Source organism: Lonchura striata, chromosome 5, assembly GCF_046129695.1.
Source record: "Lonchura striata isolate bLonStr1 chromosome 5, bLonStr1.mat, whole genome shotgun sequence".
Classification (NCBI taxonomy): Eukaryota; Metazoa; Chordata; class Aves; order Passeriformes; family Estrildidae; genus Lonchura; species Lonchura striata.
In genome coordinates, this window is record NC_134607.1 from 71,821,818 (window position 1) to 71,844,206 (window position 22,389).

The 22,389-nt window shown below is 55.6% G+C and overlaps 1 protein-coding gene across 1 annotated transcript in view; it reads left to right on the plus strand.

Moving 5' to 3' along the window:
* Positions 1-22,389, plus strand: part of TASOR2 (transcription activation suppressor family member 2) — a 35,926-nt gene that overhangs the window by 12,060 nt on the left and 1,477 nt on the right. The window contains exons 8-19 of the mRNA XM_077783161.1: positions 559-1,296; positions 1,619-1,855; positions 4,163-5,705; positions 8,485-9,421; positions 11,367-13,140; positions 14,371-15,260; positions 15,309-15,437; positions 17,275-17,394; positions 17,607-17,760; positions 18,389-18,494; positions 19,445-19,641; positions 20,857-20,974. Of these exons, the coding sequence (XP_077639287.1) occupies positions 559-1,296; positions 1,619-1,855; positions 4,163-5,705; positions 8,485-9,421; positions 11,367-13,140; positions 14,371-15,260; positions 15,309-15,437; positions 17,275-17,394; positions 17,607-17,760; positions 18,389-18,494; positions 19,445-19,641; positions 20,857-20,974 (6,943 nt within the window). The remainder of the gene's footprint in view (positions 1-558; positions 1,297-1,618; positions 1,856-4,162; positions 5,706-8,484; positions 9,422-11,366; positions 13,141-14,370; positions 15,261-15,308; positions 15,438-17,274; positions 17,395-17,606; positions 17,761-18,388; positions 18,495-19,444; positions 19,642-20,856; positions 20,975-22,389) is intronic.

Below are 22,389 nucleotides of genomic sequence, written 5' to 3' on the forward strand. Positions count from 1 at the left end.
CCTTTTTTCTTTCCTTTCCTTTTCATTCCCTTTCCTCTTTCTTTTCCTCTTTCTTTAATTCTTTATTTTCTCTTTCCCTTTCCTCTTTCCTTTCCTTTTCATTCCCTTTCCTCTTTCCTTTCCCTTTCCCCTTTCCCTTTCCCCTTTCCCTTTCCCCTTTCCCTTTCCCCTTTCCTTTCCCCTTTCCTTTCCTCTTTCCTCTTTCCTTTCCTCTTTCCTTTCCTCTTTCCTTTCCTTTTCATTCCCTTTCCTCTTTCCTTTCCTCTTTCCTTTCCTCTTTCCTTTCCTTTTCATTCCCTTTCCTCTTTCCTTTCCTCTTTCCTTTCCCCTTTCCTTTCCTTTCCTTTCCTTTCCTTTCCTTTCCTTTCCTTTCCTTTCCTTTCCTTTCCTTTCCTTTCCTTTCCTTTTCCTTTTCCTTTTCCTTTTCCTTTTCCTTTTCCTTTTCCTCTTTCCTTTCTTCCCCTTATCTCCAACGTTCCCCTCCACCAGGGCGATGATTTTGTGAATCCCCTCCTTTGCTCACCACCCTCAAACCACATTTTGGTTTTCCTTTCCCAGTGGAAGAGCAGGAGCCAAAGGACGGGAAGTTGGGCAGTGCCAGGAATGCCATCTCCCTAAAAATCGCCTCCGTTTTGCCGGGACTCCGCTACGCCCTCCGGAAAGCAGCCAGCTCCTCCTGGAACGCCTCGGGCATCCAGGAGCACCTCCAGGAATTTGCAGAACTCCAGGAAAACTCCCAGCCCATCCCTGGGCAGGGCAGCGACGTTCCCGTTGCTCCTGTCCCCTCTTCCTGCCGGGATGGAGGCGCTGACCCTTCCCAAAATCTCTCGGAGCCATCCCTGGCCCAGCTGCGCCGTTACCTCTGCGACCCCGGCAGCTTCGCCCTGGGCATCCAGGCAGCCTTGCAGTGTCTCACGGGGGCTGCCAGGAATTTGGGAGCTGATCCTGGGAATTCCTCCTCCTCCTCGGTGCCTCCACATCCCGCTCCTCCCACCAGAACGCTGCGGGATAAGAGGGAGCACCCCAGGCCCGCTCCGGAGAGATTCCCAAAAAGCATCACCTCTCCCACCAAGCCCTGGGGCCGGGAGCTCCGGAGGAAATCCAGCAGGATCCTCGGGAAGAGAGGCCTCAAGGCACAAACACATCCTGGGAAGAACAACAGCAGGAGCAGGGAGGCAGCCAAGAAAAAACCCAGCATCGCTTCCTCTTGTCCCAAAAAATCGGGATCCACGGACAATTCCAACGAGCCCATGCTGAAATTGGCCAATTTGCAGCTGCCACATGGAAGGAAAAGAGGTGGGTGCTGGAAAAATGGGATTGGTTTCCACCTTCCATCCAGCTGGGACGCTCTGGGTTCACTGGGAACCATCCAGGAGCTTTCCAAGTGCATAGAGCATCCAGATAAATCTCAGGAATTATCCCAAGGAAGCTGCCTGAAATGGGATGCTTCCAGGTCAGATTTTCCTTCTCATTGTCCTGACTGAATTGGGAATAAATTAATTATATTCCCAATTCAATCAGGATAACGAGAAGTAAAACCACCAAAACCTCTTCCCGATGAATTTTTATCCCACAGCATTCCCAAATGAAAATCACCTCCTCCTTTTCCCTGTCCCAGGTGCAGAGGTCCTGGCTGCAGAAATCATCCACAAACCCCAGTGTGAAGGTGCTGAGAAGGAAATCTCAGCTCCCAACATTCCTGGCGTGGAGGCAAAGAGGCCAAAAACCCTGGAAAACCAGAATTCCCAGAAGGTTCCTGCCACAGAGAGTGGCGCAGAGCCAGGGAAGAGCAAAATGCAGAAAAACGTGGAAAACGGAGCGTCAAAACCTCCGGAGAACCGGCAGGAAGAGAGCGGTGAGGAAAAATTCCCATGGGAAAAAATTCCTTTCAAAGCTGAGCTATCCAGAGGCAGGGACGAAATAAACAGCTCTGGATGGAAACTGGGGGAAATGTCAAATATTTGGGGGAAATTCTGGGATGGAATTCCCAGAGAATCCTCCTGGATCCATGGAAGTGTCCCTGGCCACGAGCAGCCTGGGATAGTGGGATTGGAATGGGATATCCTTAAATTCCCTTCCAGCATTCCATGATCCCACATTCCATCGTTGCCTTTGGAGCATCCAGCATCCCTCCCATGGGATGGCTCCTGCTAAATCCCAAAAAATCCCAAAAATTTGGCTGTAAAAAAACCCCAATTTTATGTCTCACTCCATAATGGGATGAGCCACGGGGTTGGAATATCCTTAAATTCCCTTCCAGCATTCCATGATCCCACATTCCCTCGTTGCCTTTGGAGCATCCAGCATCCCTCCCATGGGATGGCTCCTGCTAAATCCCAAAAAATCCCAAAAAAACCCCAAATTTGGCTGTAAAAAAACCCCCAATTTTATGTCTCACTCCATAATGGGATGAGCCACGGGGTTGGAATATTCTTAAATTCCCTTCCAGCATTCCATGATCCCACATTCCATCATTGCCTTTGGAGCTGCCAGAGTGTATCCAGCATCCCTCCCATGGGATGGCTCCTGCTAAATCCCAAAAAATCCCAAAAATTTGGCTGTAAAAAACCCCCAGTTTTGTGTCTCACTCCATAATGGGATGGGCCATTGGGGTTGGAATATTCTTAAATTCCCTTCCAGCATTCCATGATCCCACATTCCATCGTTGCCTTTGGAGCTGCCAGAGTGCATCCAGCATCCCTCCCATGGGATGGCTCCTGCTAAATCCCAAAAAATCCCAAAAAAACCCCAAATTTGGCTGTAAAAAAACCCCAATTTTATGTCTCAATCCATAATGGGATGAGCCATTGGGGTTGGAATATTCTTAAATTCCCTTCCAGAATTCCTTGATCCCACATTCCCTCGTTGCCTTTGGAGCATCCAGCATCCCTCCCATGGGATGGCTCCTGCTAAATCCCAAAAAATCCCCAAAAAACCCCAAATTTGGCTGTAAAAACCCCCAATTTTATGTCTCACTCCATAATGGGATGAGCCATTGGGGTTGGAATATTCTTAAATTCCCTTCCAGCATTCCATGATCCCACATTCCCTCGTTGCCTTTGGAGCATCCAGCATCCCTCCCGTGGGATGGCTCCTGCTAAATCCCAAAAAATCCCAAAAAAACCCCAAATTTGGCCGTAAAAAACCCCAATTTTGTGTCTCACTCTGCCCTTCCCAATGAAATTAAAAGTCACTCGTGGCCCTTGAGCCCAGCCGGGAATTTCAGGATTTTTTTTCCTGGAAGGGAAATTTTGGGGCTGGATTTTAGGAGCAGGAATTCACCTGATTCCCCGGCTTCATCCTGGGATTTTTAACCCCCAAAATTGGATATTTCTGAATTATTCCTGAATAAATCTAATTTCCTGCTATCCATGACCTGCATGACCATGGAGATATTTTTTTAAACTGTGGAAAATCCATCTTGGAAAAAAATTTGACCTTTTCCCTTTTAAATTGATTTTTCCCATTTTTAAATGGATTTTTTTCCACTTTTGAAATGGATTTTTCCCTTTTGAAATTGATTTTTTTTTCCCTTTTGAAATGGATTTTTTTCCCTTTTTAATTGAATTTTTTTCCCTTTTTAAATGGATTTTTTCCCTTTTAAATTGATTTTTTCCCTTTTAAATTGATTTTTCCCTTTCCAAATGGATTTTTTCCCTTTTTAATTGATTTCCCTCTTTTTAATTGATGTTTCCCTTTCTAAATTGATTTTTTTCCCCTTCTTAAACAGACTTTTCCCCTTTATAATTGATTTTCCCCCTTTTTAAATGGATTTTTTCCCTTTCTAAATGGATATTTCCATGTCTGAATGGATTTTTTCCCTTTTAAACTGATTTTTTTTCCCTTTTAAAATGGATTTTCCCCTTTTAAATTTATTTTCTCACTTTTAATTTATTTTCTCCTTTTAATTGATTTTTTTTTTTCCTTTGGAAGTGGATTTTTCAGTTTTTAATTGATTTTTTCCCTTTGAAATAGATTTTTTTCAATTTCTGAATGTTTTTTTCCCTTTTTAATTGATTTTTTCCCTTTTAAAATGAATTTTTCCTTTTTAATTGATTTTTTTCCCTTTGGAAATGGATTTTTTCAATTTCTGGATGGATTTTTCCCTTTTTAATTGTCTTTTTCCCTTTCTGAATGGATTTTTCCCTTTGTTCCCCACCAGAGAGGGAGGAGCAGTTCTCGGAGGTCCTGAACGAAGCCTCATCCCAAACCTCTGGAGAAGAACCTCCAAGGAACCCTAATCCCATGGCAATTCCCAACATTTCAGAACCTCCAAGGAACGTTCATCCCATGGCAATTCCCAACATTTCAGAACCTCAGAGGAACCTTCATCCCATGGCAATTCCCAACATTTCAGAACCTCAGAGGAACCTTCATCCCATGGCAATTCCCAACATTTCAGAACCTCCCAGGAACGTTCATCCCATGGCAATTCCCAACATTTCAGAACCTCCAAGGAACCTTCATCCCATGGCAATTCCCAACATTTCAGAACCTCCCAGGAATGTTCATCCCATGGCAACTCCCAGTGGATCAGAACCTCAGAGGAACCTTCATCCCATGGCAATTCCCAACATTTCAGAACCTCAGAGGAACATTCATCCCATGGCAACTCCCAGTGGATCAGAACCTCCCAGGAATGTTCATCCCATGGCAATTCCCAACATTTCAGAACCTCCCAGGAACATTCATCCCATGGCAATTCCCAGCGGATCAGAACCTCAGAGGAACCTTCATCCCATGGCAATTCCCAGCGGATCAGAACCTCCAAGGAATGTTCATCCCATGGCAACTCCCAGTAGATCAGAACCTCCGAGGAACGTTCATCCCATGGCAACTCCCAGTAGATCAGAACCTCCAAGGAACGTTCATCCCATGGCAATTCCCAACATTTCAGAACCTCCAAGGAACGTTCATCCCATGGCAGCTCCCAACATTTCAGAACCTCCCAGGAACGTTCATCCCATGGCAACTCCCAGCGTTACCTTTACCCTGCAAGGAGACAACAGCGACTCCCACGCCCTGAACCTCCTGGCTGACCTGGCCCTGGGCTCCTGCATTCCTGCCTTTATTCCCAAGGATTCTGGGATAATTCCCATGGAATCTGGCGATTCCTGGGAGCAGCAGAGCCCTCCTGACCACAAATACCACCGGGCGGACAGGCAGGGCAAAAAATCCACCTCCAGCAAGGTGGCCCTGAGCCAGGTTCTTCCCGAAGACACGGATTCCAGCCAGCTGGCCTCTCCTCCCAGGGAAAAAACCTCTGGAATTTCCGGCCGGAGCGGCGCCGTATTCCCGGCGTTCCCTCCGCGCCAAGCTCCGCCGTCCCCCGAGGAGAACCGACGCTCCATCATCTCGGCCGAGCACTCCTACGCCTCCCCCATGCCCGACGATCCCGAAAAGTGCGCGGATCCCAAGGAGGATCCCAAGGAGGATCCCAAGGAGGATCCCAAGGAGGATCCCGGCGCCGGGAGCTCTCCGGCAGCTCCCCTGGTGGGGAAGGTGCTCCCGTTGCGGCGCCAGCGGAGCGGCGGCGCCCAGCCCGCCCGCGGCGCTCCCGGGAAAAAGGAGGAATGCCGCGCGGTCCGGCTCCGCGGGAATTCCGTGGAGGTGTGGCGCCGTTGGGAAGGGGAATACCGCTTCCAGCTGGACACGAGGTACACCAACGATCCCCTGGAGAAATGCGTCGTCCGCGCCCTGCACGGGTGAGTGAGCCGCCGGGAGATCGGGAAGGATGGGGATTGGGAAGGATGGGGGTTGGGAATAATGGGGTGTGGAATGGGGTTTGGGAAGAATGGGGTTTGGGAATAATGGGGTTTGGGAATAATGGGGTTTGGAATAATGGGGTTTGGGAATGGGGTTTGGGAAGGATGGGGTGTGGAATGGGGTTTGGGAATAATGGGGTTTGGGAATGCGGTTTGGGAATGGGGTTTGGGAATAATGGGGTTTGGGAATAATGGGGTTTGGGAAGGATGGGGTTTGGGAAGGATGGAGTTTGGGAATGGGGTTTGGGAAGAATGGGGTTTGGGAATGGGGTTTGGAATGGGGTTTGGAATAATGGGGTTTGGAATAATGGGGTTTGGGAAGAATGGGGTTTGGAATAATGGGGTTTGGAATAATGGGGTTTGGGAATAATGGGGTTTGGGAATGGGGTTTGGAATGGGGTTTGGGAAGAATGGGGTTTGGGAATGGGGTTTGGGAATGGGGTTTCTGTGCTTTTTAGCTCTTTGTTTTCCGTAATTGTGGGGTTTGTTCCCCGTGCTGGTGGGGTTTTCTTGGGATAAAGGGTCTTGGGATAAAGGACCTTGGGGTAAAGGACCTTGGGATAAACAGTTGTGGGATAAACGGTTGTGGGATAAAGGACCTTGGGGTAAATGTTCCTGGGATAAAGGACCTTGGGATAAAGGACCTTCGGATAAGGGGTCTTGGGGTAGAGGGTCTTGGGATAAAGGGTCTTGGGATAAAGGGTTTTGGGGTAAAGAGTTTTGGGGTAAAGAGTCATGGGATAAAGGTTCTTGGGATAAAAGGACTTTGGGATAAAGGGTCTTGGGATAAAGAACCTTGGGGTAGAGGGTCTTGGGATAAAGGGTTTTGGGATAAAGGGTTTTGGGATAAAGGGTTTTGGGATAAAGGGTTTTGGGGTAAAGGGTTTTGGGATAAAGGGTTTTGGGGTAAAGAGTTTTGGGGTAAAGGACCTTGGGATAAAGGACCTTGGGATAAAGGACCTTGGGATAAAGAACCTTGGGATAAAGGACCTTGGGCTTGGGGTGGTGGTGAGGGGACAGAGTGGATGCGACCCAGCCTCGTGTGCTGGGCCCAAAATTCCGTCCCATCCTGGGGAATTCACAGTGTGGGCAGCAGGAAAAGGGGGAATTTGGGAATTCTGCCCCTGTGCTCGGGTGAGACCCCACCTGAGCTGCCCCAGCCCTGGGGACAGCAGCAGCACCTGGAGCTGTGGAGAGAGCCCAGAGGAATCCATGGAGCTGCTGCAGGGCTGGGAGAGCTGGGAATGTTCCCCTGGAGAAAGGAAGGATCCAGGGAGAGCTTCCAGCACATTCCAGGGGCTCCAGGAGAGCTGCAGAGGGACTGGGGACAAGGATGGAGGGACAGGACCCAGGGAATGGCTCCCACTGCCAGAGGGCAGCCAGGGATGGGATCTTGGGAATGAGGAATTCCTGGCTGGGCTGGGATTGCCAGAGCAGCTGGGGCTGCCCCTGGATCCCTGGAATGTCCAAGGAAAGGCTGGAGCCCCTGGGACAGTGGGGGGTGTCCCTGCCATGGATGGGTGGCACTGGGTGATCTTCAGGTGCCCTTCCCACCCAACCCATTCCATGATTCTGCAATTCCCGTGGCTCTGAGCTGGAATTGGTACCTAAAGCCACGACCCAAATTTCTCCACCCCTCCTTTGGAGCTCAGATTTTCCTCTATTTTGAATTTTTTTCCTACAAAAAGCTGGAATCTGCATCAAGCGATGCGTGCCCCTCTGCCTTGGGGCAGAGCTCTGCAGGGAGCCAGGGATGAATTCCCAGGGATGAACTCCAGGGATGAATTCCCAGGGATGAACTCCCAGGTTTGAATTCCCAGGGTTGAATTCCCAAGGTTGAGCTCCCAGGGATGAATTCTACGGGTGAATTCCCAGGGATGAACTCCAGGGTTGAGCTCACAGGAATTGAACTCCCAGGGATGAACTCCAGGGATGAATTCCCAGGGATGAATTCCCAGGGATGAACTCCAGGGATGAATTCCCAGGGATGAACTCCAGGGTTGAGCTCACAGGGATTGAACTCCCAGGGATGAAGTCCAGGGATGAATTCCCAGGGATGAATTCCCAGGTTTGAATTCCCAGGGTTGAATTCCCAGGGTTGAATTCCCAGGGTTGAATTCTCAGGGATGAACTCCAGGGATGAACTCCCAGGGATGAACTCCCAGCGATGAATTCCCAGGGTTGAACTCTCAGGGATGAATTCCCAGGGATGAACTCTAGGGTTGAATTCCCAGGGATGAACTCCAGGGATGAACTCCAGGGTTGAGCTCCCAGGGATGAACTCCAGGGATGAACTCCAGGGATGAATTCCCAGGGATGAATTCCCAGGTTTGAATTCCCAGGGATGAACTCCCAGGGATGAACTCCAGGGATGAACTCCCAGGGATGAATTCCCAGGGTTGAATTCCCAGGGATGAACTCCAGGGATGAATTCCCAGAGATGAATTCCCAGGGATGAATTCCCAGGGATGAACTCCAGAGATGAACTCCCAGGGATGAATTCCCAGATTTGAATTCCCAGGGTTGAATTCCCAGGGATGAACTCCAGGGATGAACTCCAGGGATGAGCTCCCAGGGATGAACTCCAGGGTTGAGCTCCCAGGGATGAACTCCAGGAATGAACTCCAGGGATGAATTCCAGGAATGAACTCCAGGGATGAATTCCCTGGAGCTGAATGAGGATGAGGCTGATCCAGACTCTCTTTGCTTCCCTTCCCAGGCCCTGGGATCCCGATCTTCCCGACGATGTGGAAGGGATGAAGCTGATCCTGCACATGTGGGTGGCTCTGTTCTACAGGAAGCCCAGCAAGCTCCTGAGCAGCTCCAGGAAAGTGGTGGAGCACAGCAATCCCAGGAAATTCGTCTCCATCAGCAGCTCCGGTGGCTTCCTGGAGCTCAGCGACGACAGCCAGGACTGCTTCGGCCTCGAGACGTGTCCTGCGGACTCCGGCTCCGACGCCGAGCAGATTCCCAGCAGCTCCCTGGATGCCAGCAGCCCTTCCCAGCCCCAGAAAGGCCCCGCGGATTCCCGGGCGGACGCGGCCGGAGCCGTGGACAGCACGGTGTCCTCCTCCTCGGGGGAGCTGCCCTGCGGGGACGAGGAGGAGCCTTCCTCCACCAGCTGTCCCGAGAGCCTCTCCCTGCTGGAGGCGTCCAGGGAAGAGCTGGGTGGGGCAGGCAGGGAGCCGGAGGACATTCCCGAGGAGGACATTCCCGAGGAGAGCATTCCCGAGGAGGAGGAGGCCATTCCCGAGGAGGCCATTCCCGAGGAGAGTGTTCCCGAGGAGAGCGTTCCCGAGGAGAGCGTTCCCGAGGAGAGCGTTCCCGAGGAGAGCGTTCCCGAGGAGGCCATTCCCGAGGAGGCCATTCCCGAGGAGAGCATTCCTGAGGAGAGCATTCCTGAGGAGAGCATTCCCAAGGAGGCCATTCCCAAGGAGAGCATTCCCGAGGAGGCCATTCCTGAGGAGGAGGAGGCCATTCCCGAGGAGGCCATTCCTGAGGAGAGCATTCCCGAGGAGAGCATTCCCGAGGAGGCCATTCCCGAGGAGGAGGAGGCCATTCCCGAGGAGGAGGACGCCATTCCCGAGGAGGAGGACGCCATTCCCAAGGAGGCCATTCCCGAGGAGGACATGCACAACGTCTCCAGTGTCACCACGGTGAGTCCGGCCTTGGGAGGCTCCAAGAATGTTTTCCTCTCAAAAGAGCAGGATTTTCCTCTCAGAGGAGCAGGATTTTCTTCTTAAAACAGCAGGATTTTTCTCTTAGAAGAGTAGGATTTTCTTCTTAAAAGAGCAGACTTTTCCTCTTAGGGGGAAGCAGGATTTTCATCCCTTAAAAGAGCAGGATTTTCCTTTTAGAGGAGCAGGAGTTTCCCCTTAAAAGAGCAGGAATCTCCTCCTAGAGGAGCAGAATTTTCCTCTTAGAAGAGCAGGATTTTCCTCTTAGAGGAGCAGACTTTTCCTCTTAGGGAAGCAGGATTTTCATCCCTTAAAAGAGCAGGATTTTCCTCTTAAAGGAGCAGAATTTTCCTCTAAAAAGAGCAGGGTTTTCTTCTTAAAAGAGCAGGATTTTCCTCTTAGAGGAGCAGACTTTTCCTCTTAGGGAAGCAGGATTTTCATCCCTTAAAAAAGCAGAATTTTCCTCTTAAAGGAGCAGAATTTTCTTCTTAAAAGAGCAGGATTTTCCTCTCAGAGGAGCAGGATTTTCATCCCTTAAAAGAGCAGGATTTTCCTCTCAGAGAAGCAGGAGTTTCCTCTTAAAAGAGCAGGAATCTCCTCCTAGAGGAGCAGAATTTTCCTCTCAGAGGAGCAGGATTTTCATCCCTTAAAAGAGCAAAATTTTCCTCTTAAAGGAACAGAATTTTCTTCTTAAAAGAGCAGGATTTTCCTCTCAGAGGAGCAGGATTTTCATCCTTTAAAGGAGCAAGATTTTCATCTCTTAAAAGAGCAAGATTTTCCTTTTAGAGGAGCAGGAGTTTCCACTTTAAAAAGTAGAATTTTCCTCTTAAAGGAACTGAATTTTCCTCTAAAAGAGCAGGAGTTTCCTCTTAGAAGAGCCTGAGTTTCATCTCTTAAAAGAGCAGGATTTTCCTTTTAGACTAGCAAGATTTTCCTCTTAAAAGAGCAGCAGTATTTTCCTCTTAAAGGAACACAATTTTCCTCTTAAAAGAGCAGGATTTTCCTCTCAGAGAAGCAGGATTTTCATTCCTTAAAAGAGCAGGATTTTCCTCTTAAAGGAGCAGGATTTTCCTTTTAGAGGAGCAGGAGTTTCCACTTTAAAAAGTAGAATTTTCCTCTTAAAGGAACTGAATTTTCCTCTTAAAAGAGCAGGAATCTCCTCCTAGAGGAGCAGGATTTTCCCCTTAAAAGAGCAGGATTTTAATCTCTTAAAAGAGCAGGATTTTCCTTTTAGAGTAGCAGGATTTTCCTCTTAAAAGAGCAGGATTTTCCTCTTAAAGGAACAGAATTTTCCTCTTAAAAGAGCAGGATTTTCCTCTCAGAGAAGCAGGATTTTCATCCCTAGGGGGAGCAGGATTTTCCAGAGGAATGGAGCAGCTGTGCTTGTGGGGTATCCAGGGAAGCAGAGCTGTTCTCCACGGGGGAGGCATCCCAAATTAAAGTAATTAAAGTAATTAAATTCCAAGTTGGTGTGTCCTCAGCTGAGGGATCAGGGGAGCCCCCAGCATCCCAGAGCAGAATTCCAAATCCAGCACAGCCATTCCCACGTGGATTTGGAAAGCTGGGATTTGTTGGCTCCGGAGTTTTTCCCCCTCACACAGGTGCCAGTGCAGTGCTTTGCATCATTTCCCTCATCCCTCTGAAATCCGTGAAAATTCCATTCTGGATAAAGCTCGAAATTCATTTTTTACACTTTTCTCCAGTCTGCACGTGGTCAGGAGTGGAGGTTCTTGGGATAAACATAAAACATTGGGGTCTGCTGAGATATTTCCAAGCCTGAATTCTTGAATTAAAATAATTCCTTTAAAACTTGGAACAGAGGAGCGGCTTCCATGGGGCTGGAGCAGTTTTGCAGGAAATAAAAATTATTCCAGTGGGTTTTTTTCGTGCATTTCCTATGAGGAATGTTTTTTCCTTGTTTCAGGAGGAGCCAGCCCAGGAGGAGCTGGTGGACGCCAGGATCACCCCCAGCCCTCGCCAGGAGCTCGGCTGTCCCAGCAAATCCCCGGATGCGCCGGGCAGGGAAAAGTCCGGGAGCCGAGCCCCGAATTCCAGCACAGCTCCAAGGACAGACCCCCCGAGTGCTCCTCAGGAAAAGGGGGAGCAGCAGCAGCAGGAAAAGCAGCGGGAAGCAGGCTCAGGGAGTGGCCCTGGCCCTCCCGAGGATGAGGAGGCAACGGGAGGCTCTGGGCATTCCCTGGAAGTCGAGGATGGCGCTGATCCGCATCCTGCCCGTGATTCCACGGCCTTGGAAGCAGATCCTGGAAATGCAGAGCCTGGGGGAGGTGCTGAGGAAGGGCAGGAATCCCAGGAGCCCGCGGAGCCCTCGGAAAAGGAGGAGAGGGTGGAGGAGGAGGAGGAGGAGGAGAAGGAAGAGAACGAGGAGTTGGAGGATGAAAGTCCCTTCGTGGGCCCCGTGGGTTTGGTGCTGTCCGAGAGCAGCGACGCCGAGATGGAATGCGAGCAGAATCCAGGGAATTCTGCATCTCCAGAGGAGTTTGGTGCTCCTGAGGAGGACCCCATGCCCAGCCCCACCTCCCTGGCACCCCCCTGCCCTGACAGATCCTCCCCAGCACCCTCAGACGGGGCTGGGACCGACCCTGGCTGCTTTCCTGAGGAGATGTCACCAAACCAGGAGGAGCTCCCAGATCCCTGGGACGCTCCGGGCACGCCGGATTCGGAGGCAGACGGGCTTGGAGCGGCCAGTCCGGCCGAGGTGGGGTCACCCCACAGCCACAGCGGGGAGCTGCCAGTGCCCCCTGAGCCCGGCCCTGTGCGTGGGGCGCAGCCCCACAGCGTTACCCACAGCCCGGGGGCCGCTGGAGCCGCGCTGGGGAGCGGCTCGGAGCGCAGGATCCGGGACCGGGCGGCCTCCGGAGAAAGGTGGGAGCCTGCCGGGAGCCTGGGAATGAGCCTGGCCCTGTCCCCCGACTCCAGCTCCGCCTGCCCGACCTCTCCCGATGGCTCCGTGCATCCGGAGGATGGGCCCGTGGAGAGCGCCGCCGATCCCGACCCCGATTCCCCGGATGCCGAGGAGCCCAACGGAGGCGGGAACGGGGTTTTGCTGGAGGAGCAGCAGGGGAGCCCCTCTGGCAACGGCACGGAGGAGCTGGATGATCTCCTGGGAGCAGGAGGTGGCCGGGATTCCCCCTTTGGCTCCACAGACGTAGGAGATGATTTCGGAGCTGAGGAGAGCGAGGATGTGTTCCCTGGGGCAGGGAATTCCCCTGGGAATGGCACCACCAACACGGAGATGCCTCTCCACCATCGCCTCCTGGAATCGGAGCCCTCCTCCTCCGTCAGCTCAGTCATCCAGGAGCTCCCCAGGCAGGAGCGGAGCTTCCCAAACATCCACGGGGACTCGGCTCCAGCTTCTCCCGCCGCCGGACACTCCGACCCCGGCGTTCCCGCCGTGCCTGGCCGGCGCAGGTCGGTGCTGTGCCGTCTCTGGAGGCCGTGCCGGGAGGCGAGCGTGGCCGCCTGGAGCCCGCGTGGCTCCTTCCATCCCAGCTGTTCCCAGGAGCTGCTGGAGCCCCGGGCTCCCGGCTCCCCCGTGGAGGTGGCAGCACAGCCGGGATCTGCTCCTCCTTCTCCCTGCGAGCCGTGGGACCATCCGGAGGCTCCGGAGCCGGGCTCGGAGGCGCTCCCCGGGATGCTCCCTCCCACTCCGGACAGTGCCCAGTGGGCCGGGAGCCCTGGTAGCCCCAGGAGCAGCTCCAGGAGCCAGGGAAGCCCCAGGAGCCGTGGTAGCCCCAGGAGCAGCTCCAGGAGCCAGGGAAGCCCCAGGAATTTTGTCAGCCCCAGGAGCTGTGGCAGTCCTGGAAGCTATGGTAGCCCCAGGAGCTATGGTAGCCCCAGGAACTATGTCAGCCCCAGGAGCAGCCCCAGGAGCTATGATAGCCCCGGGAATTGTGTCAGCCCCAGGAGCCATGGTAGCCCTGGAATCCATGGCAGTCCTGGAAGCTATGGTAGCCCCAGGAGCTATGGTAGCCCCAGGAATTGTGTCAGCCCCAGGAGCCGTGTCAGCCCCAGGAGCCATGGTAGCCCTGGAATCCATGGCAGTCCTGGAAGCTATGGTAGCCCCAGGAATTGTGTCAGCCCCAGGAACTGTGTCAGCCCCAGGAGCAGCCCCGGGAGCTATGGCAGCCCCAGGAGCTGTGTCAGCCCCAGGACCCATGTCAGTCCTGGAATCCATGGTAGCCCCAGAAACCATGGTAGCCCCGGGGTCCGTGGCAGTCCTGGCAGGTGTGGTAGCCCCAGGACCCATGTCAGTCCTGGAATCCATGGTAGCCCCAGGATCCCTGGCAGTTCTGGAAGCTATGGTAGCCCCATAAACCATGGCAGCCCCGGGGTCTGTGGCAGTCCTGGCAGGTGTGATAGCCTTGGGAGTGGTGGTAGTCCTGGGAGCCGTGGCAGCCCCATGGGCTGTGGTAGCCCTAAGAGGGGTGGTAGCCCCAGTAGCCATGGCAGCCCTGGGAATTGTGTCAGCCCCAGGAGCCACGGCAGCCCCAGGAGCCGTGGCAGCCCCAGGAGCTATGGTAGCCCTGGGAGCAGCTCCAGGAGCCACGGTAGCCCCAGTAGCCATGGCAGCCCAGGGAATTGTGTCAGCCCCAGGAGCCGTGGTAGCCCGGGGAGCAGCCCCAGGAGCCATGGCAGCCCCAGGAGCCGTGGTAGCCCCAGGAGACAAGGTAGCCCTGGGAGCAGCTCCAGGAGCCGTGGCAGCCCCAGGAGACAGGGTAGTCCTGTGAGCAGCTCCAGGAGCCATGGTAGCCCCAGGAGCCACGGCAGCCCCAGGAGCCACGGCAGCCCTGGGAGCAGCTCCAGGAGCCATGGCAGCCCCAGGAGCCAGGCAGGGGATGCCGGGGAGGAGCCCTTCCCGCCGGAGGACCCGGAAGGAGGCAGCATTCCCAGTCCTGCACCTTCCCCAGCCTGGGAGTGCCCCCTGTGCGAGCCCTGGGACGTGTGTGAGCACAGCCCCCAGGGCTCCCAGGCGTTCGATCCCGACTGCGCCGAGGTGGGACAGGGAGAGATTCCCGCTTCTCCCGTCCCGTGGGACGAGCCCAGGGATCTCTCTGGAGAAAACCTGGAGGATATTCTGGATCTGCTCCCAAGCGAAGAGCAGCTCCCAAGCCAAGACACACACGAGGACTTGGCCTTTGAAGATCCATTGGAGAATTCCTTTGGTGGCTCAGAGCAGGAATATTTTGAGGGGAATTCTCACTCCCCTCTTCCCGGCACCTGCATCATGAGACCCGTGGATGCTGCAGGAGCAAGGACTCCCCGGGACATCTCCTCCAGGAGCTCCGTGCGCGCGGCGCGGCGCGGGGAGGCCGGGGCCTGGCCCGTGCCCGGGCATTGCGGGAGCTCGGTGGTCACCGGGCAGTGCCAGGAGAGGGTGGAACCCTCCCAACTTCCCAGGAGGCACGGCCGCCGCGCCCAGGAGTCTCACCTGGCCCGCGCCCTGACGGCGACCTGGAGGGACTTCGAGGAGATCACCCAGAACACTTTGGACATGGAGTGCCTCCGCTTCCACTATAAGCTAAAAGAAATCCTAAGGAAGGGCAGAGCCCCCTTTTCTACCTCCCAAAGCATCTTCCCAGCGGCCTCCTCCCCGCGCAGCAGGAGCTCCTTGCAGGTGACCGTTCCGTCCTCGGCCGCGTGGCTCCACGGGGACGCCGGGCGGCGCCGGGCCGGCAGCCGGGAGCGCGCGGCTCCGGCGCGCCTGGGCAAGCCGCGGTACGAGCGCGCCCCGCCGGAGCCGCGCGGGGCCGTGGCCGGCATCCTGGAGGAGTTCTCCGAGTTCCAGAGGCTGCTGCCGGCCGGGAGCGGCCGGGCGGGCGCGGCACGGCCCCGCGGGGCGGCGGCGATCCGGGCGGCGGCGGCGGAGCTGCGCGGGGCCCTGCGCTGCCACCTGCGCCGCGTGGCCGCTGGCGGGCGGCCCGGGATGTTCTACCTGCTGGAGACCGGGAAGGAGCCCTTCTTCGACAGGGCCAAGGTGGGAGCTGCTCCTGGATTGGGGAAGGGATTGGGGTGGATGGGGATGGATGGGCACAGATTGGAATGGGTGGGGATGGGCTGGGGGGGGTGAGATGGGTGGGGATGGATTGGGGTGGATTTGGATGCATTGGGATGGATTGAGATGGATGGGGATGGATTTGGATGCATTGGGATGAATTGAGATGGATGGGGATGGATTGGGGTGGATGGGGATGGATTTGAATGCATTGGGATGGATTGGAATGAATTGGGATGGATTGAGATGAACTGGGATGGATGGGGATGGATTGGGATGAACTGGGGTGGATGGGGATGGATTGGCATGGATGGGGATGGATTGGGGTGGATGGGGATGGATCTGGATGCATTGGGATGGATGGGGATGGATTGGGGTGGATTGGAATGGATTGGGATGAACTGGGATGGATGGGGATGGATTGGGGTGGATTGGGATGAACTGGGGTGGATGGGGACGGATTGGCATGGATGGGGATGGATTGGGGTGGATGGGGATGGATCTGGATGCATTGGGATGGATGGGGATGGATTGGGGTGGATTGGAATGGATTGGGATGAACTGGGATGGATGGGGATGGATTGGGGTGGATTGGGATGAACTGGGGTGGATGGGGACGGATTGGCATGGATGGGGATGGATTGGGGTGGATGGGGATGGATCTGGATGGATCAGGATGGATTGGAGTGGATGGGGATGGATCTGGATGCATTGGGATGGATGGGGATGGATTGGGGTGGATTGGAATGGATTGGGATGAACTGGGATGGATGGGGATGGATTGGGGTGGATTGGGATGAACTGGGGTGGATGGGGATGGATCTGGATGGATCAAGATGGGGTGGGATGGATGGGAATGGATTGGGGTGGATTTGGATGCATTGGGATGAATTGGGATGGATGGGGATGGATTGGGGTGGATTGGGATGAACTGGGATGGATGGGGATGGATTGGGGTGGATTTGAATGCTTTGGGATGGATTGGAATGGATTGGGGTGGATTGGGGTGGATTGGATGGATGGGGATAGATCTGGATGGATCAGGATGGATGGGGATGGATCTAGATGGATCAGGATGGGTTGGATGGATGGGGATAGATCTGGATGGATCAGGATGGATTGGATGGATCTAAATGGATCAGGATGGGTTGGATGGATGGGGATGGATCTGAATGGATCAGGATGGATTGGATGGATGGGGATAGGTCTGGATGGATCAGGATGGATTGGATGGATCTGAATGGATCAGGATGGATTGGATGGGTCAGGATGGATTGGATGGATGGGGATGATGGTTCTGGATTGGGATGAGTGGCTCCAGGGCAGAGCTGAGGGTGGCGGGAGCAGGGAAGCCTGGGCAACCTGTCAGGGATGGTTTGGGAGCCAGGAGCCACCTTGGCTCCCAGCAGCAGGAGTTGGAATCCCAGGAGCCTTGGGATTGAGTCACTGGAGAATCGTGGAATGGTTTGGGTGGGAAGGACATTAAGGATCATCCAATTCCAACCCCGTGGCAGGGACACCTCCCCCTATCCCAGGGTGCTCCAAGCTCCTTCCAGCCTGGCCTTGGACATTGCAGGGACCCAGGGGCAGCCCCAGCTGCTCTGGCAATCCCAGCCCAGCCAGGAATTCCTCATTCCCAAGATCCCACCTAAATCTACTCTGGTTTAATTGAAGTCCAACCATTGCCAGCCCTGCCAAGGCCGCCGTGTCCCCGGGTGCCACATCCGTGTGTCCCTGCAGGGCTGGGGACTCCCCGTTGCCCTTCCAGTGCCCGCGTTCCCAGGGAACGTTCCCCATCCACGCCCTGGGTGTGTTCCAGGCCCTGCTGAAGGCTCAGGGGTTCGTGAGGACGGAGCCCCCGGATTTCGGCGGGCACCGGGGCGGCGAGCGGCTGCTGGTGATCGTCAGGAACGAGGACATCGCCTCCCACATCCACACGGTGAGCCCGAGCCCCTCTGCTCCTGCTCTGATCCCAGGATCCATCCGAAACGTCGGAGCAGCCCAGCTCAGAGCGGGCACGTCGGGCTTCCCTCGCCTCCCCAATCCCAGGGAATGTTTTGCACCCAGGGCTGGGTTGGGAATGTTGGGAATGTTGCAGGGCCGGGCTCCCTGCACGCGGGGGCTGTTCCCAAATCCCTGTTCCCGGAGCAGGTGCCGTGCCTGCTGGAGCTGAAGCGCTGTCCCAGCGTGGTGTTCGCCGGCGTGGACGACCCCGAGGAGGTGACGGCCGACACCTTCCAGGAGCTCTTCCAGGCTGGAGGATTCGTGGTGTCCGACGAGGAGCTGCTGGAAAGGGTCACCTTGGGTGAGTCTCAGGGACGCATTCCCAAACTTTCCCCTTCGGGGAGTTCTTGCCCTCTCGCTGACATTTGGACCCTGAGCGCCCAGCTCGGGGTCCCCAGAACATCCCAGGATGTTCCCAGGGTTGTCCCAGGATGTTTGTTTGGCCTGGAGACTCGTGGAATGGTTTGGGTTGAAGAGACCTTAGGGATTATCCAATTCCATGGGCAGGGCCACCTCCCACTGTCCCAGGCTGCTCCAAGCCTGGCCTTGGACACTGCCAGGGGTCCAGGGGCAGCCCCAGCTGGAATTCCATCCCAGCCAGGAGTTCCTTCCCACTATCCAGTGGAAAAAGGAGAGGAACTCGCTGCTGCCTTCAGCTCCTTGGTGGGAAGTGGCAGAGAAAACGGAGCCAGCTCTCCCGGGAGCTGCTCGGTGAGGAAAGCTGCACTCATCCCTTCGGATATCCGGGAAAATCCACACCAGGACATGATGCCAGCTCCCCACCCTGCGCAGTGCGGGTCTCCGTCCTTGCAGAGACTCTGAGCTCCCCTGGACAAAGCCCTGAGCACCCTCGGGTGGCCCCGCTTGGAGCAGGGCTGGGCCCAGAGACCCCCAGGTCCCCTCCCCACCCAGCTCTGGTGTCCCCCCAGGCCAGCTGAAGGAGGTGGTGAAGGTGCTGGAGAAGCTCAACAGGAGCGGGAGGTGGAAGTGGCTCCTGCACCACAGCGAGAGCAAGAAGCTCAGAGGAGACCTCAGGTAACGCCTCTGCCTGGGAAATTGGGGACTTTTGGGATGGAGCAGCAGGACTTGGGACCTGGGGAGCATCAGATGGCCTGGAACCTTCTCCTGGATGCGATCCTGGATCAGGCAGAGCTCTGGCAGCTCTCCTTGCTCCCTGCTGGGCTTCCATAAGGCTCTTCCCTGGCTCCTGGGCAGAGATGCCCTCAGGGGGTGTTCCAGGCTCCTGGAGAGGCACAGATTTCCCTTGAGGGGCTGCACATTCCCAAAACTCCCAAAGCAAACTTCCCTCCCTTCCCACCAGCTCATCCCAGCTCCTGGCACACCCCCTGGAGCTCGGGCACCTTCCTGGGGCTCTGCCCCCTCTGGTCCTTCTTGTGCTCCACCACATTTGGGGTCTGGGGGTGCAGAGAAGGAATTGCCACTCCAGTTCCCACCAGGAATGGTTGAAGATGGAGCTGCTCTACCGTGGCAGAAAAGTCCTGGGTTGGGATAAAGAAGTTTAACAAAGGAAAAGCTGGAAAAACCAAGAATTTATTCCCATTTCCCATCGCAGGAGAGCCAGGCTCCATCATCACCACCTCTCCCAACATCCCCTAATCCTTCTCCTCCCAGCTTTACGTCCTGAGCACGATTGCAGGGTCTGGAACATCCTGGGACAGTGGCAGTCCCTGGCCTGGCCTTGTTCCCCCCGTGGGCTGAGCGAGGAGCAGCCTTGCCTTTCCCAAACCCTCCTCCAGCCCAACCAAACATCCCTGACCTTCCCACAGCTCCCAGCACCAACCCCAGAAGCAGCTCCCGAGGTGAAAACCAACCAACCCCAGCCACAACCAGCACAGGCAGTCCTGGAGCAGGGTGGGGATTTATCCCTTTGGATCCAAAACCCGCCCGGAAAGGCAGATCCCACCCTCCCTGCTGATTCCCTGCGGAGGGAGGAAGCCCCTGAGCCGTGCCCGCCCCTCTCTCAGCAGGGACGCCGGCAGCGCCCAGAAGAAGCGGCTGCTGCTGCGCTGGTGCCAGGGGGCAGAGCTGCTGGAGCCGCTGCCCTTCCACGGCTGCGACGCCGCGGGCCGGCGCGCGCAGGGCCCGCCGCAGCTGCAGGCGCAGTGCCTGCTGCAGCTGCAGGCGCAGCGCGTCCGCGCCCGCTTCGCCGTGTACCTCACAGGTAAAGGCAGCCCGGGGCCCTGCAGGGCTGAAACTGCCCCGGAAGGGATGGAGGAGGGATGGGAAATCCTCGTTTTCCTGCCTGGGGGGATGGCTTCTTCGAGGTGTGAGCGGTGAAATGGAGTTTTGGAGTTTTGGAGGTTGATGGATTCCCGTTTTCCTTCCGGCGGGAATGGCTTCTTCGAGGTGTGAGCGGTGAAATGGAGTTTTGGAGTTTTGGAGGTTGATGGATTCCCATTTTCCTGCCTGGGGGAATGGCTTCTTCGAGGTGCGAGCGGTGAAATGGAATTTTGGAGTTTTGGAGGTTGATGGATTCCTGTTTTCCTGCCTGGGGGGTGGGAAATGACCTCTTCGAGGTGTGAGCGGTGAAAAGGAATTTTGGAGGTTGATGGATTCCCTGAAAAGGAATTTTGGAGTTTTGGAGGTTGATGGATTCCCATTTTCCTGCGGGGGGAATCGCCTCTTCGAGGTGTGAGCGGTGAAAAGGAATTTTGGAGTTTTGGAGGTTGATGGATTCCCATTTTCCTGCGGGGGGAATCGCCTCTTTGGGGTGTGAGCAGTGAAAAGGAATTTTGGAGGTTGATGGATTCCCTGAAAAGGAATTTTGGAGTTTTGGAGGTTGATGGATTCCTGTTTTCCTTCCGGGGGGGGAATCGCCTCTTCGAGGTGTGAGCGGTGAAAAGGAATTTTTGAGTTTTGGAGGTTGATGGATTCCCATTTTCCTGCGGGGGGAATCGCCTCTTCGAGGTGTGAGCGGTGAAAAGGAATTTTGGAAGTTGATGGATTCCCTGAAAAGGAATTTTGCATTTTTGGAGGTTGATGGATTCCTGTTTTCCTGCGGGGGGGAATCACCTCTTCGAGGTGTGAGCAGTGAAAAGGAATTTTGGAGTTTTGGAGGTTGATGGATTCCCGTTTTCCTCCCGGCGGGAATCGCCTCTTCGAGGTGTGAGCAGTGAAAAGGAATTTTGGAGTTTTGGAGGTTGATGGATTCCCGTTTTCCTCCCGGCGGGAATCGCCTCTTCGAGGTGTGAACGGTGAAAAGGAATTTTGCGTTTTTGAAGGTTGATGGATTCCAGAAGTTTTTGGTGTTTTTTGGATTCCTGAGGCTGTTGGTAAACACCAGGGCAACCACGGTGGGATTTAGGGATATTTCCCACAGGTTTAGGAGCAGCCTCGTTCGTTGGAATTAATGGAGCTGCTGTTCCTCCCCTTGCAGAAAATCCCAGCAGCAGCAGCAGGGAGATCCTGGAAAGCAAAGGAATTCTTGTGGCTGACATCAACACCTTCCTCAGCACGGTGCAGGAAGTGGCTGCTCCCTTCAGGAGAAGCTACTGGTAAGAGGGGAAAAGCTTGGGAATCCATCCCAAAAATCTGGGAACACCTCAGGGCTGTCTGCGGGATGGCCGGCGGGAAGCTGGGATCCGTCCCAAAGCGCCGGATCCGGGATCCGGCGGCGCTCGGAGCCGATCCCCGCCGCCGGATCCGGGAGCGCCGCGCTCGGAGCCGATCCCCGCCGCCGGATCCGGGATCGAGCCGCGCTCGGAGCCGATCCCCGCCGCCGGATCCGGGATCGAGCCGCGCTCGGAGCCGATCCCCGCCGCCGGATCCGGGATCGAGCCGCGCTCGGAGCCGATCCCCGCCGCCGGATCCGGGATCGAGCGGCGCTCGGAGCCGATCCCCGCCGCCGGATCCGGGATCGAGCCGCGCTCGGCGCTGCCGGGAAGCGGGAGCGGGTCCCGGCCTGGCCGCGGGGCTGTGCTGGCACTGCCAGGGCAGCCGGGCACTCAGCTGGGCCGCCTCTCTGTGTTGCAGGTGACGGAGCGAGGCCACGAGGACGCGGCTCCTCCCCGGGACCGTGGGGGACATCCCCGCCCTCCGTCCCAGGGATCCCAGTGATCCCCAGTGATCCCCGTGGATCCCCATCATCCGTCCCAGTGGATCCCAGGGATCCCTGTGGATCCCCACCCTCTGTCCCAGTGATCCCCATGGATCCCCACCCTCCGTCCCAGTGATCCCCGTGGATCCCAGTGATCCCCACCATCCATCCCAGTCACTCTCAGTGGATCCCAGTGATCCCTGTGGATCCCCACCCTCCATCCCAGTGATCCCCATGGATCCCAGTGATCCCCACCATCCCTCCCAGTGGATCCCAGTGATCCTCGTGGATCCCCACCCTCATCCCAGTCACTCCCTGTGGATCCCAGTGATCACAGTGGATCCCCACCATCCATCCGTCACTCCCAGTGGATCCCAGTGATCCCCACCATCCATCCCAGTCACTCCCAGTGGATCCCAGTGATCCCACTGGATCCCCACCCTCCATCCCAGTGGATCCCCACCATCCATCCCAGTCACTCCCAGTGGATCCCCGTGGATCCCCACCAACCATCCCAGTCACTCCCAGTGGATCCCCACCATCCATCCCAGTGGATCCCAATGGTCCCTGTGGATCCCCACTGTCCATCCCAGTCAATCTCATCGATCCCAGTGGATCCCAGTGATCCCAGTGGATCCCCACCATCCATCCCAGTCACTCCCAGTGGATCCCACTGGATCCCCACCACCCATCCCAGTCACTCCCAGTGGATCCCCATGGATCCCCACCATCCATCCCAGTCACTTCCAGTGGATCCCAATGGTCCCTGTGGATCCCCACCACCCATCCCAGTCAATCTCATCGATCCCAGTGGATCCTCACCATCCATCCCAGTGGATCCCAATGGTCCCTGTGGATCCCCACCACCCATCC